This window comes from Hyperolius riggenbachi, chromosome 1 (assembly GCF_040937935.1).
Source record: "Hyperolius riggenbachi isolate aHypRig1 chromosome 1, aHypRig1.pri, whole genome shotgun sequence".
Taxonomy (NCBI): Eukaryota; Metazoa; Chordata; class Amphibia; order Anura; family Hyperoliidae; genus Hyperolius; species Hyperolius riggenbachi.
The window spans coordinates 625,498,758-625,514,086 of NC_090646.1; the positions used below are offsets into that span (position 1 = coordinate 625,498,758).

The window sequence follows — 15,329 nt, forward strand, 5'->3', positions numbered from 1 at the left end:
TACTGCTTTAAAGAGGAACCGTAACCAAGGATTGAACTTCATCCCAGTCAGTAGCTGATACCCCCTTTCCCATGAGAAATCTTTACCTTTTCTCAGATAGATCATCAGGGGAGGCTGTATGGCTGATATTGTGGTGAAACCCCTCCCACAGTGTGATGTCATGACCATGGTCCTGACAGTTTGCTGTCTCAGAATCTTTGTGCATTGTGGGAAATAACAGCTTTTCCAACTACCAAGCAACCAGTAGCTCTCTCTGTGCATATAACTCTCATTGACAAACTTTCCGTACGGATTTATTCATTATGTCATTTTCACTACAGTTCTTCTTTAAATATACTAAAATATCAATTTTCTTAAGTTCTGCAACTAAGTTTGTCTGATGTAATCGATCTAATAATATTTGTCATTTCATACATTGTACACATAAAATACACACATTGTACACTATTAAAATAATCTTTTATTCTGAGAGTTATTACAGGAGATCTGAGAGTTATTACAGGAGTTATTACAGGAGATTCTGAGAGTTATTACAGGAGATCTTTTCATCTCATCTAAAAAAAAATATCTGCAAGCAAGAAAATTCTCAAAATACTGTTTGATATTACTACTTTTTACCTACCAGTACTTTTCTGTACATATTCACTTGCTAATGTGCTTACAAATTATTTTGTATTCAAGCGTAAAAGTGATCTATTGGGAGAAAGCTTGGGAAGAAAGTAACTTGAAAAGGGGCAATTGTGTAATAACGGTTCTGTTACCCTTCTCCTTCTACATGAGGACTAACATAAAACAAATTGTAATTTTGTTGCACTTCATGCCTGTTTTATGGTGAACAACATGTGATAAGTTTGGAAAACCTCCCCAAGCCTATCTGCAGGGATAGGCGGAGTTTGAACAAAGTTTGTTCAAACTCCGCCTATCCCTGCAGACAGGCTACAAAGACTGTAGACCAATGCTGGGTACACACGTTGCGATTTCCCGCTCGGTCTGCGGGATCGATTCAATTATTTCCGACATGTTCGATCGGGTTTCAATTGATACAGCCGTCGATTTTGTATACTTAATATGCAAATAATCGAATCGATCCCGATCGATCCCGCAGATTGAGTGGGAAATCGCAACATGTGTACCCAGCATAAGGTGGCTGTGTTTATCTGCAGGTAGTCTCCTGTTAATGATTCAATGAATGAGATAGGGACTGTAGGTTTGTTCTAAACCTGAATCTGTCCATAAGTTGAAACATCTCTGTCCCTGTACCTCCTCTATGCCCTCCTGTGCCTCCAGTGTCCTCCCTCTGTGTCACCTCTCTTCTTCTTTGCATTCAGCGTCCTCCTCTTACCTCTGCCCTGCCTCCACTGTGTCACCTCTGTCCCCCTGTGCCCTCAGTGCAGAGATGGATAAGATGTAAAGGGTCCTAGGCAAGGTAGATTGATTTGGGCCCCCCCTTGTGGTCCTTTTGGTAAGCTGAAGCGATGAGGTCAGATAAGGTGGCAGGTGGGCCCCTTGATGCCCACTTGGCCTCAAGCACCTGCCTAGGTTGCCTGGTGGATGATTATGCTCTGCTTCAGTGTACTGCAGCAAAATGTCATATTACCAGATTTTAAAAAATATTTTTTTTTCTTTGATTTTTTTTTTTAGTTGATTTTCTTGCAAGATCGTTTTGAAAAAAAAATATATTTTTTTTTGCTTGTTCCCACAGAATCACATTTCCCATTTTCAGTATCGGCGAGTCGTTCATTAGGCGGGTGTTCGTAAGTCAAGGACTACCTATGTATTCAAAAAGAACAGAGAAGGATTAACATAAATGGAGCCCTAGGCAGGATAGAAGATTTGGCCCTCCCTTGAGGTTCAGAGCTGCCAGCTCCCTGGGTACCCACCAAGCCCCAGGCATGTGCCTAAGATGCCTTGTGGATGATTCACCTCTGAGAAAGAATGAGTAGAAGGAGAATGTGGATGGTGATGACTTGTTTCTGCAGCATCCTCTCTTCTCTGGAGCATATAAAGCTATAAGTCTAACATTTTGCACAAGTCTTCAGCAAAGGGCTACATTTCCTGGGTAAAGAGCATCAAGGCAAATACATTAGTTCTTTTTCTTATTCTTTTTTGTTTTTCTTCTGTTTTTAGCTCGGTTATTTTTCCTTTTCCCGGGACCATTTCTCCTTTGTGGTTTTCTGGTACTGGCCTCTTTGTCCTGCATTTCAATCCATTTCTTCTTGACCTGCTTGTTTCTAGTGCTTACACATAATGTCCGCTCTCTTGTGTACAACCTGCACAGAAAATAGAAGAAACGGTCAGGCTCACTTGACCTATGTCAGGTTTGTGGACTTTCTTCTACTGAGGAGCAAGGGTCTCTGCATGCGTCTATATAAAAGAGGTGCGTGGTAATTTGAGGCGCCAAATATTACCCTTATCTGAATGTTGGGATTCTAATACTGGCTTAGAGTTAGTAATTTGCATGCCGCTATTGATATTGTCTTATAATGCTAACACCCCCATCCTCTAACAATAACCCCCTCCCCACAAACACACACACGCCTGACACTAACTCCCACTACTTACACGTAACACTAACCCCCACCTACACCTAACACTAACTCCCACTACCTACGCCTAGCAGTAACTCCCACTGAAAGCCTGAAATCCGGCCATGCATGTTGCCCGGTGGGGATCAGCGCCTGATCCCTCAGGAGACATTGCAGGGCTGAGGCTGTGGGAGGGCGTGGGGAGAACAATGCTCTTGGCCATAGCTTGGCTGAAGCGATCCGCCAGGTGGATCGCTGGCTGAGCGGCTCATAGGGGCTGGGGAACAAGCTGGATTCTCAGCAGCGGCGGTTGTTATCAGCTGCTTCAGCTAAGTTTCACCTAGAATGTGTACGGAGCTTAAAGTGAATCTAAAGTGAAAAAAAAAAAAAAAGAATTTAACTTACCTGGGGCTTCTACTAGCTCCCTGCAGCCACCCTGTGCTCGCACCGGGGCAAACCGATCCTCCGGTCCCCCCGCACCGATTCAGTCAGTCCCCACTGCGGAGCACATGTCCATGATCACGCTCCTGATGCTGAAAGTGTCCTGCGCATGCGCAGTACCAGATTTTCTCATACTGTGCATGCGCAGGACGCTCCAGCCAACGGGAGAATGATCGAGGTCGCACAGGCGCAGTGGCCATCAACTGACTCAGTCGCCTAAGATTAAACTGAGTCGGTGCGGGGAACCGGAGGATTGGTTTGTCCCTGCGCGGGCACAGGGCGGCTGCAGGCGCCCGGTAGAAGAAGATTTTTTTAAAAAGGCAGAATTTCAATTTTTCTCACATGCAAGTCTTTTTAGCATGTTCTTGGCTTAGATTCAACAATGTACCCAACCTAAGCTATAGAAGATGTCTTCTACTCCCATGTCTCTCAAACACGATGACGATTCTACTCCCATGTCTCTCAAACATGATAACCATTCAATCTATATAACCTGTTAGGCCTGCTGTCCCACTTAGCCAGGCCTGAGGACCTTTTTACACCACATTTCCTCATTCCTGTACTTTTCATTTTAATCTTTTATGCAACTTTAATACTTTAAAAATGCTGTGTAAAATGTTAACTATTTACTTAAAGTGACACTGAACCGAAAAAAACAACTTATGATATAATGAATTGTTTGTGTAGTACAGTACAGATACTACAGAAGCAAAGAAAAGAGTATCATATTTTTATTTTCAGTTATATAGTTTGTTTGTTTTTTACATTGCTTCATTCTGTCATATATGCAATTTACAATCCACCCTCTGTATTTTAAATTATGAAACAGAGCAGAGCTAATTACCCTTTGAACTTTCCTGCAATAAAACCTTATCTGAAGCTGGATCTCATTGTTTCTTTGATGTATAAGTGCTTCAGAAAACAGCACTGTAGCCCACCCAAGTTGGGTTGGAGAGCTCAGAGAAGTTCTTTTGTAAAGATAACAAGTGAAGTTTCTTAAAGAGACTCTGTATTATAAAAAAAAAAAAGTCCCCTGGGGGATACTTACCACGGGAGGGGGAAGCCTCGGGGTCCCAATGAGGCTTCCCCTATCCATGTAGCTTCAGGCAGTCCAGCGCTGGCTCCTTCAAATCCCTCCACAATCCTCCCCCGACAAGCCTTGTTTTATTTACCAGGCGCAGTAGCGGTTCTTCGTTCGGGCTAGGCGGAAATAGCCAAGCCCGATCTTATCCACTCTACTGCGCAGGCGCAAAAGGACTCGGACCTGCGCAGTAGAGCGGATCGATCGGGTTCGGCTATTTCGGCCTTAACCCGATGGAAGAGCGGCTAGTGCCCCTGCGCAGGATCGCGGAAGGTAAATATTTACATCGCCGCACTTCAGGGGGCTGCAGCAGGAGATTGACCGGACACCAGAGGGCACCTCGTTAGGATCCAGAGGCTTCCTCCTCCCAAGGTAAGTACTCCCCAGGGGACATTTTTCTTCATACAGGTTTTCCTTAAAGGGGAACTGAAGTAAGAGGTATATGGAGGCTGCCATATTTATTTCCTTTTAATCAATACCAGTTGCCTGGCAACCCTGCTGGTCTATTTCTCTGCAGTAGTATCTGAATAACACCAGAAACAAGCATGCAGCTAGTCTTGTCAGATCTGACTTTAAAGTCTGAAACACCTGATCTGCTGCATGCTTGTTCATGGGCTGTGGCTAATAGTATTAGAGGCAGAGGATCAGCAGGGCTGCCAGGCAACTGGTATTGCTTAAAAGGAAATAAACATGGCAGCCTCCATATACCTCTCTCTTCAGTTCCCCTTTAACTCTTGCTGTACTGGGAACAACATGAAACTTTTTTTATTTTGCTACTAATGTTCTATTTCTTAGCTGTACTACAAATGCAATTCATTATCTCATAAGTTTATTTTCACCTCAGATTCCCTTTGAAAAAGCAGCAACTATTAAAGGTTCCATTTTATGCTACTGTAGGGACATGTGTGAAGGACCAGTGAAAGCTGAAGAATGCAAGCACAGTTTTAAGTTGTTCATTAGACTCATGTGTTCTGCTGCATTAACATGCATTTTGCTGAGCTTTGATAAATGGGAAACAAAGCAATTCAAAAAGAACACAACAAGTCACCCCGCACTAAAGCAACTACAAAGCAATGCAAAGAACTGCAAAAGCAAACTCAAATCCACATTACTTCATTTGGTTGCATGGTATCTGTTAAATTTTGCCTTAGTGACCTTTAGGCTGGGTTCACAGTAGGATGGGGTGTTGTAATGCGACATTAAAATTAAAATTAAGGCTGCGTTACCGTCGCATAAACGATAGTTCTTTAAATTGAAAATTACTTACAAAACGATTATTGCTTTAGATCCAGATTTGTGAATGTCAAATACTATCTTTTACAGTGCTGCTATAATGTTTGCAAACCCCTTTGAATTTTTAGTATTTCTGTAGACATATGACTCTAAAGTCCTACTACTGTGTTTCCCCAAAAGTATGACATCTCCTGAAAGTAGGCCCTAGCATATATTTTGAGCTTGCTCGAAATATAAGCCCTCCCCTAAAATAAGACCTAGTGAGACCCCTGCTGCCGTTCCCCTCCTCCAGAAACATCGATCCCAGTAAGCCACAGCTCCTCCTCTGCCAGGGGGCATCATTCAAACCGCAGATTAGCGGAGACTTGTAATGAAGGCAGCTAGACTAGTATCAGTATAACAGCGCTGTATCATTGTAACAGCGCCTCCGTATACAGGAAGTGACATAGGCGCATCATAGGAAGTATAAGGAGGCGCTGTTACGGTGATACGGCGCTGCTATACTGATACTCTAGCTGCCTTCATTACAGGTCACCGCTAATCTGCGGTTTGAATTATGCCGCTGGGCAGAGGAGCTGCGCAGTACTGGGATCTGTGTTTCTGGAGGAGGGTGTCGGCAGGAGGTAATGCGGGGTAAGACTGGCTATGCGTGAGGGGGATCTGGCTATACACAAGGGTGGGGGGGGGGGAATTTGGCTATACTTTAGTAGGGTATGGCTATACACAAGGGGGATCTCACTACCCCCCGAAAATTAAACCTAGCACATTTTTTATAGAAAAATTAAGACAGTGTCTTATTTTCGGGGAAACACGGTATATTGTGCATGGCTGAGAGAGACCTTTTAGGTATCCCCCTTTTGAAAATCCTGGGTTTTCCCCTGGTGTGTTCTACAGTCAGCAAGTAAACCGTCTTAACAACATGATTGTTTTACTTACACAAAAGCCTGTAAATGACAAACACCATCTTTCTTCTGCTTCTTGATATCGATTACTTTCTGTAAAACCTTCTTTGAAACCTTCTTGCCCAGCTGAGTGCAACACGTGGAGCTGGAACCAGAGAAAGCTGCTGAATAAAAGCAAACAAGTTATGAAATAACAGAATGAAATGAATCACAATACAGCAGTCTGATGCTTTACATATCCTTCATGTGCATGTCGTATTGGATGCAGCCATTCTGCACAGGATTAGGGTGGCGGTACACAGGGAGTGACATAATAGATGGGAGGAGTTCACAACATCATCACCATGTCTGTTGTGTCCATGGCAGTGACAGAATGCTAAGCCCCATCCTGCACAACTTCTGAAAACTCTGGATGGAAGTCGGACATGTCCCAGATAGCACGTTAGCATGTTATTTGCAACAGTCACCAATGGAGTACTGTGAACAATGTGGATGGCTACAGTGGATCGTACATTGCTGTCTAGTAATGTATGAGAACTTTCACCTTATCAAATGCTAAAATGTTTGCAACCATCGTTTAACCTTGTGGTAACCCAGAGTCAGGCACAGGCCATAAATTCAAAGCGGTAACCGGTAGCCGCGAGGCTGGGTCGGGGTACCAGCCAGGAGGTATATGCACAGCCTATGAGCAGCGAGTGTAACTCACCTCCCACGGGATCCAGACTCTGGCAGCCATTCTTCTTTCGGTCCTCTGGGACAATCGACTATCTCATTATAGGGGTAGAGCACCACCTCGTGGATGGAGGGATGCAGGGCAGGTGAGTAATGTGCTGAGCTGCTGCAGATCTCTCTAGTGGCATTATTTTTTTTCTGGTTTTAGGTTTTAAAAGTGTGAAAAAATTGCACCCCTTTCAGACCCTAAATCCGGAAGTAATCATACCACTAGGGAGATTAACCACTTTCCCCACCACTACAGTATATCTAGGTCAGCTGTGGCACCCTCCGAGCCACAGCCACGTAGATATACTGACCTCCTTGCAGCCCTGCTGTGCACGTTTGGGTGCGCTTCAGATCGCACCCTCCGGCACTGTCAGCTGCAATACTAATTGGTGGAAGGGAACATGTTCCCTTTTGGCCAATTAGTCCACCCCCTCCCATGAACGATTGCTGCAGTAGTGAACTGCAGCGATCCTTCATCTGTCCCCCTCGGTGCACAAATAGTAAAAAAAATCAACCAGCAAGCAGCCTCACTCACCTTACCTCGACCTCGTTCCTGCGACTATCCTTAAGCCCGAGCCTCCGATCCCCGCTCTGCAGTCAGCCGCATATTGCCGGAAACCCGGGTCCCGGCTTGATGATGTCATCAAGCCAGGATATGCTTCTGACTGCAGAGCGGAGAACAGAGGATCGGGCTTTAGGATAGTCGCAGGAACGAGGTGAGGTGAGTGTGGCTGCTTGCTGGTGGATTTTTTTTACGATTTCTGCACGGAGGGGGCTGCCCTTATGGGGGGGGGGGCATCTGACTATCGATCCTGGGGGGGTGGGGGAAGGATATGTAAAAGGGGGGTTCATGTTTGCTGGGGGGCATCTAATTGACTAAGGGGAGGGGGGATTTACTAATTTGGTGCATCTGTGCACCTGGGGGGGCAATAATCATATACTAGGGGCACATTTGGCTATAATGGGGGACCAGTACTAATCCTGGGGGTACATCTGGCCATAATGGGGGTAATCCTGATCCGGGGACACATATGGCTATAAAGAGGGGCACTATTCCTGGGGGTGCGTCTGTCAATCTATTCTGGGGCTGGCAAACGCAGGGGACATATGTGGCTATGCTAGGGGGGCTGATATTGGTGACACATCTGGCTACACTGGGGGAGGTGGTGATACTGGGGACACGTCTGGATATCTATACTGGGGCAACTTTAACTGGCGGCACAGTTTTTATGTCAATTGCACTTTTTATTTCCAAATAGAAATTGGTCAAAATTTAGAAATAATGCATTTTTTAAAAATGTTCCCACTTTGTCCCATTAAAATGCATAGAAAGGAACATTTTACTTCGTACCAAATACCCCCCAATGAAAGCTTAGTTTGTCTTGAAAAAAACGATATATAGATCATTTAAGTGGCACGAGTACAGATGAAGTTATTGCTGATTAAAATGGGACACCGCTAAAGCATCAAAACTGCTCTGGTCAATAAGGGGAAAACAAGGTCTGGATGAGAAGTGGTTAATGTGCACCATCAGGGGCATAACTAAATTGTGTCAGACCCTCTTGAAAGATTTGTCATCTGCCCCTCCCCCACCCACCACAGTTTTTAGCTGTCATCTCTAGAATGCCATCAAGCGGCGACACTAGAAATGACACATGGCTAAAGAGGGCACTGACGTCAACGCTAGCGTACTATACACCCGCTGAACTTCCACCATCAGATGTGCTCCCGGCCATCTGAACCAACATGCAGGGAAGGATGTTGCGACAGGGCTGGCATCCATTGCACAGCATCCCCGGAGGGAGAAATATGAAAGTCAATCATTTTTTCCTAGTTTTTAAGTGAAAAGTGGGTACCTCGGCTTATATGAGGGTCGGCTTATACACAAGTATATGCAGTAGCAATAAAGTTATTAGTGAATGAATGGGAGGAGCGTAATATGATAAATGCTGTGGTTTTTAAGGGGAAATAACCTGTGGTAGGGATTATTTCTGTGGTAGGGAAGTGGTTAACCTGGAAGCTACATATTGTCTGCCTTTTTATAACTGCAAAGTGAAGCTAGTGAGTTTTTTTAACATTTTTCTAGGCGTATTTGTTACACACTTTCAACTGTTAGGCCACAGGTGACATCCAGGATCGGCATGCAGCGGCTCTTCACCGGACCGCAAGGCTAGACAGACCTGCAGCCATCGGCGCATCCCCAGGACCGATACCCAAGTGCCTAAATTATAACTGCTTCCCCTCCCGTTGCTCAGCTATAAAGTTAAACAGACCACCTTAATGCTAATTACCATCCCCCGCCACCTATACGATATCCTTGCGCCTACATGACCCCCTGGTGCTTGCCTATTTTCACTCCGACAACACTCTGCCAATGTCAGGAGTTTGCCTATACTCTGTTGCCCAAATGACTCACCGGTCACCGTTATAGCCGCTAATTACATAGCAGTCTATAGCAGTCTATAGCATTCACCATATTACCAGTCCATAGCTCTCAAGTGTCCCTCTTTTGGAGGGACAGTCCCACTTTGGGAGCCCTGTCCCTCTGTCCCTCATTCCTCCTCATGTGTCCCTCTTTCAGGACTTTGTCCCTCTTTCTATGTAAATTCTGTACTGCAAAAAAAGTAACTCATATGACCCTGCGTCAGAGTGCGCTGATAGCGTCATATGCATAGCGGTGCTACCTCATCCCCCCCTGCACACCCCTCCCCACTTTGCTGTGTGACATACTCCATGCTGGACAGGAATTACGTTGCCGCATCGCCGACAACACATTTACATTTTCTGCATCGCCCATTTGCGGTAAGGCGCTGTTGACCTTGCTGCTTTGCGACCGATAGGGCACTTCCAGCCCCATTGCCTTGCATTGTCGTTGCATTACCCTGTGGTAAAACAGGGTAACTCAACTGTAAAAGGAGCTTGAAATGCAAAATAAAGTGGGCATTCACAGGGGGTTTTGGTGAGCAGCTGCCCAGTAGGTAGGATTAGGAATCATAAAGTTAAAGAAGTGTTGGCTAGATTTTGAAGAGTTTATTTGGTGCTGTTTAAGAGCTGCACTAAGGCCCAGACCCCAGAGCACATCAGCAACCTGCTGAATACTCGTCTCTTACATTAGACAGATGGCAGGCTGTAAAGTGGCAGTAAACTCAACGCCTAGCAGCTGCACATGTGAACTATGACGGACTATTGTCCACTAGAATATTACAATAATGTTAGATGAAGAAGGGTGTAGAGAGTAGGGTTAAAAATTCTTGGTATTTTGCTGAAGCAGTGTAAATCATTGGCACAGAAAGGAAATCTGAACTATTTTGGACTCTTGTATTATGCCAAGTAACTACGGTACTCACAACACTAAGGGCCTGATTTACCTAGCTGCACTGCAGATCACTAGCAGAATGGTAAAGTGGACCATCAGTTTGAATATTGCACGCGCATACAGAGGTGACATCAGAGTTTGTTAAGTGATGGATTATGCTCGTGTGCGTACTGACCGTTATCTAACGATATCCATATACACTCAATCGTCGCTCAAATCCGATCCGGTAAGACAGATCGGCATTTACTACCGATGTCTGTCATTGGTGGTAAGCTTTAATGATCAACTGTTAAAGTTTTGCGCAAGATTGTTTTGGAGCCCTTTCAAACAACTATAGTCTAAAGAGTGTACGCAGCTTAGAGCCCTTTTCCACTACCGACCCTGATCACAAGCGAATCGCAAAATGCTAGGTAAAAAAAACAAAAACTAATGGAAACCTCATTTTTATTACTAGTGCGACCCATTTGTGGCGTGATTTTTCTCCAAAACCAATTTTCATCCTGCCACGTTTTGTGTGTATTTGAACTCCTCCACTTTGTATAGGAGCGCAGGAAAATCTTATAACACTTGCAGCGTTAAACGATTTTCCACGGTTTATGCAAATCACAAACACAAAACTGCGCTGTAAGCCCAACGAAATTGCAGCAGTGGAAACTGGAAAGAATCGTGATCATAGTGCAGCACAATTGCAATCGTGTTTCCTAGTGGAAAGGACCTCTTAACATTTCAGCAATCTGAGGTACGTGAGATTCTTAATCACTTGGTACGTAACAGCAGAGCATTTCTGAAACATCCGGTCCAAGTTTTCAGGGTCCCTTATGCTTTCCAGCTTTCTCCACTGTACTCCAGCTATAAAGAGTCCTAGAAATAAACCTGTGTTAAGCTGCAGCAGTAAGAGGCACAGCCTACCTTCAGTGATGTAGAGCGCACACAGGAACAGAGCCGCCAGCCTCAGCACAGTCATTGTGACATCCATCCAGCATGTGATATGCACTGCTATTCCTCCCTGCAGGTATTATATAGACACAGATAGGTAAAGCCCTGCCTAGATCACACCTTCATCTGTAGCAACAAACACAGCCTTATTCTTGTCTGGCTGTCATGCAGTTTATTGCAAGTCACATGATCTTCAGTAACTGCCAAAACTATAATTACTATAAATACATTTTGTAAACTTTTTTGTTGGTTTTCCTCTCCCTGTAAAAAATAAATTAGAAATAAAACAAAAACCATTTCACATATGAAGTGGTGAACAGTGGTTGTTGTGTTCCACCCATATCCAATCCAAGGCGAAAATCCTCTCACCCCAACCAGGGGCATAAGTACAAATCATGGGACCCCCCAGCAAAAGTTTTGATGGGCCCCATTAATGTTCACAGACCCTTCCTTGCCTCCCCTTGGAGCCCTTCCCAGCCTGGAGACCCATCTTACATGGGCCGTCTTAGATGCGGCGATCAGGATCTTCACACCCACTGTAGTGCCACTTCAGAGTTGATGTAGTGGGCACTTCCAGTAAGTGTTTCTTAACACTCTTGAGTTGATATAGGGCAGGGATGTCCATCTCCAGTAGCACTCCTGAGTTGGGATAGGGCTGAGATATCCAACTCTCCACTCTCCAGTACCACTCTTTAGTTGGGTTAGGGGAGGGATGTCCACATCTCCAGTAGCACTCTTTAGTTGGGTTAGGGGAGGGATGTCCACATCTCCAGTAGCATCCTTAAGTTGGGATAGGGCAGGGATGTCCACATCTCCAGTAGCACCTCTGAGGTGGGATAGGGCAGGGATGTCCACATTTCCAGTAGCACCTCTGAGGTGGAATAGGGCAGGAATGTCCATATCTCCAGTTGCACTCCTGAGTTGGAATAGGGCAACGATGTCCATATCTCCAGTAGCATTCCTTAGTTGGGATAGGGCTGGGATGTCCACATCTCCAGTAGTAGACCTGAGTTGGGATAGGGCAGGGATGTCCACATCTCCAGTAGTAGACCTGAGTTGGGATAGGGCAGGGATGTCCACATCTCCAGTAGTAGACCTGAGTTGGGATAGGGCAACGATGTCCACATTTCCAGTAGCACCTCTGAGTTGGGATAGGGCAGAGATGTCCACATCTCCAGTAGTAGACCTGAGTTGGGATAGGGCCAGGATGTCCATATCTCAAGTAGTAGACCTGAGGTGGGATAGGGCAGGGATGTCCACATTTCCAGTAGCACCTCTGAGGTGGGATAGGGCAGGGATGTCCATATCTCCAGTTGCACTCCTGAGTTGGAATAGGGCAACGATGTCTATATCTCCAGTAGCATTCCTGAGTTGGGATAGGGATGTCCACATCTCCAGTAGTTGACCTGAGTTGGGATAGGGCAGGGATGTCCACATCTCCAGTAGTAGACCTGAGTTAGGATAGGGCAACAATGTCCACATTTCCAGTAGCACCTCTGAGGTGGAATAGGGCAGGGATGTCCATATCTCCAGTTGCACTCCTGAGTTGGAATAGGGCAACGATGTCCATATCTCCAGTAGCATTCCTTAGTTGGGATAGGGCTGGGATGTCCACATCTCCAGTAGTAGACCTGAGTTGGGATAGGGCAGGGATGTCCACATCTCCAGTAGTAGACCTGAGTTGGGATAGGGCAACGATGTCCACATTTCCAGTAGCACCTCTGAGTTGGGATAGGGCAGAGATGTCCACATCTCCAGTAGTAGACCTGAGTTGGGATAGGGCCAGGATGTCCATATCTCAAGTAGTAGACCTGAGGTGGGATAGGGCAGGGATGTCCACATTTCCAGTAGCACCTCTGAGGTGGGATAGGGCAGGGATGTCCATATCTCCAGTTGCACTCCTGAGTTGAAATAGGGCAACGATGTCTATATCTCCAGTAGCATTCCTGAGTTGGGATAGGGCCGGGATGTCCACATCTCCAGTAGTTGACCTGAGTTGGGATAGGGCAGAGATGCCCACATCTCCAGTAGTAGACCTGAGTTATGATAGGGCCGGGATGTCCACATCTCCAGTAGTAGACCTGAGTTGGGATAGGGCAGGGATGTCCACATCTCCAGTAGTAGACCTGAGTTATGATAGGGTCGGGATGTCCACATCTCCAGTAGTAGACCTGAGTTGGATTAGGGCAGGGATGTCCACATCTCCAGTAGTAGACCTGAGTTGGGATAGGGCAGGGATGTCCACATCTCCAGTAGTATACCTGAGTTGGGATAGGGCAGGGATGTCCACATCTTGAGTAGTAGACCTGAGTTGGGATAGGGCAACGATGTCCACATTTCCAGTAGCACCTCTGAGTTGGGATAGGGCAGAGATGTCCACATCTCCAGTAGTAGACCTGAGTTGGGATAGGGCCAGGATGTCCATATCTCAAGTAGTAGACCTGAGGTGGGATAGGGCAGGGATGTCCACATTTCCAGTAGCACCTCTGAGGTGGGATAGGGCAGGGATGTCCATATCTCCAGTTGCACTCCTGAGTTGAAATAGGGCAACGATGTCTATATCTCCAGTAGCATTCCTGAGTTGGGATAGGGCCGGGATGTCCACATCTCCAGTAGTTGACCTGAGTTGGGATAGGGCAGAGATGCCCACATCTCCAGTAGTAGACCTGAGTTATGATAGGGCCGGGATGTCCACATCTCCAGTAGTAGACCTGAGTTGGGATAGGGCAGGGATGTCCACATCTCCAGTAGTAGACCTGAGTTATGATAGGGTCGGGATGTCCACATCTCCAGTAGTAGACCTGAGTTGGATTAGGGCAGGGATGTCCACATCTCCAGTAGTAGACCTGAGTTGGGATAGGGCAGGGATGTCCACATCTCCAGTAGTATACCTGAGTTGGGATAGGGCAGGGATGTCCACATCTCCAGTAGTAGACCTGAGTTGGGATAGGGCAGGGATGTCCACATCTCCAGTAGTAGACCTGAGTTATGATAGGGTCGGGATGTCCACATCTCCAGTAGTAGACCTGAGTTGGATTAGGGCAGGGATGTCCACATCTCCAGTAGTAGACCTGAGTTGGGATAGGGCAGGGATGTCCACATCTCCAGTAGTATACCTGAGTTGGGATAGGGCAGGGATGTCCACATCTCCAGTAGTAGACCTGAGTTGGGATAGGGCCAGGATGTCCATATCTCAAGTAGTAGACCTGAGGTGGGATAGGGCAGGGATGTCCACATTTCCAGTAGCACCTCTGAGGTGGGATAGGGCAGGGATGTCCATATCTCCAGTTGCACTCCTGAGTTGGAATAGGGCAACGATGTCTATATCTCCAGTAGCATTCCTGAGTTGGGATAGGGCCGGGATGTCCACATCTCCAGTAGTTGACCTGAGTTGGGATAGGGCAGGGATGTCCACATCTCCAGTAGTAGACCTGAGTTAGGATAGGGCAACAATGTCCACATTTCCAGTAGCACCTCTGAGGTGGAATAGGGCAGGGATGTCCATATCTCCAGTTGCACTCCTGAGTTGGAATAGGGCAACGATGTCCATATCTCCAGTAGCATTCCTTAGTTGGGATAGGGCTGGGATGTCCACATCTCCAGTAGTAGACCTGAGTTGGGATAGGGCAGGGATGTCCACATCTCCAGTAGTAGACCTGAGTTGGGATAGGACAACGATGTACACATTTCCAGTAGCACCTCTGAGTTGGGATAGGGCAGAGATGTCCACATCTCCAGTAGTAGACCTGAGTTGGGATAGGGCCAGGATGTCCATATCTCAAGTAGTAGACCTGAGGTGGGATAGGGCAGGGATGTCCACATTTCCAGTAGCACCTCTGAGGTGGGATAGAGCAGGGATGTCCATATCTCCAGTTGCACTCCTGAGTTGGAATAGGGCAATGATGTCTATATCTCCAGTAGCATTCCTGAGTTGGGATAGGGCCGGGATGTCCACATCTCCAGTAGTTGACCTGAGTTGGGATAGGGCAGAGATGCCCACATCTCCAGTAGTAGACCTGAGTTATGATAGGGCCGGGATGTCCACATCTCCAGTAGTAGACCTGAGTTGGGATAGGGCAGGGATGTCCACATCTCCAGTAGTAGACCTGAGTTGGGATAGGGCAGGGATGTCCACATCTCCAGTAGTAGACCTGAGTTGGGATAGGGCAGGGATG

The 15,329-nt window shown here is 46.3% G+C and overlaps 1 protein-coding gene across 2 annotated transcripts; it reads right to left on the reverse strand.

The window, feature by feature from the left end:
• Positions 1–485: 485 nt before the first annotated feature.
• Positions 486–11,263, reverse strand: CCL28 (C-C motif chemokine ligand 28). 2 transcript variants are annotated; one of them, XM_068271818.1, is made up of 3 exons: positions 11,128–11,263; positions 6,217–6,343; positions 486–2,270 (listed from the first exon to the last, which is right to left on the reverse strand). In XM_068271818.1, exons 1-3 carry the CDS (start codon positions 11,192–11,194, stop codon positions 2,084–2,086), a joined length of 381 nt encoding a protein of 126 aa, XP_068127919.1. In that variant the 5' UTR covers positions 11,195–11,263; the 3' UTR covers positions 486–2,083. The 2 variants fall into 2 exon arrangements, with proteins under 2 accessions (XP_068127919.1, XP_068127918.1); XM_068271817.1 differs by having other exon boundaries at positions 6,217–6,346; positions 11,128–11,262.
• Between the last annotated feature and the right edge of the window lie 4,066 nt (positions 11,264–15,329).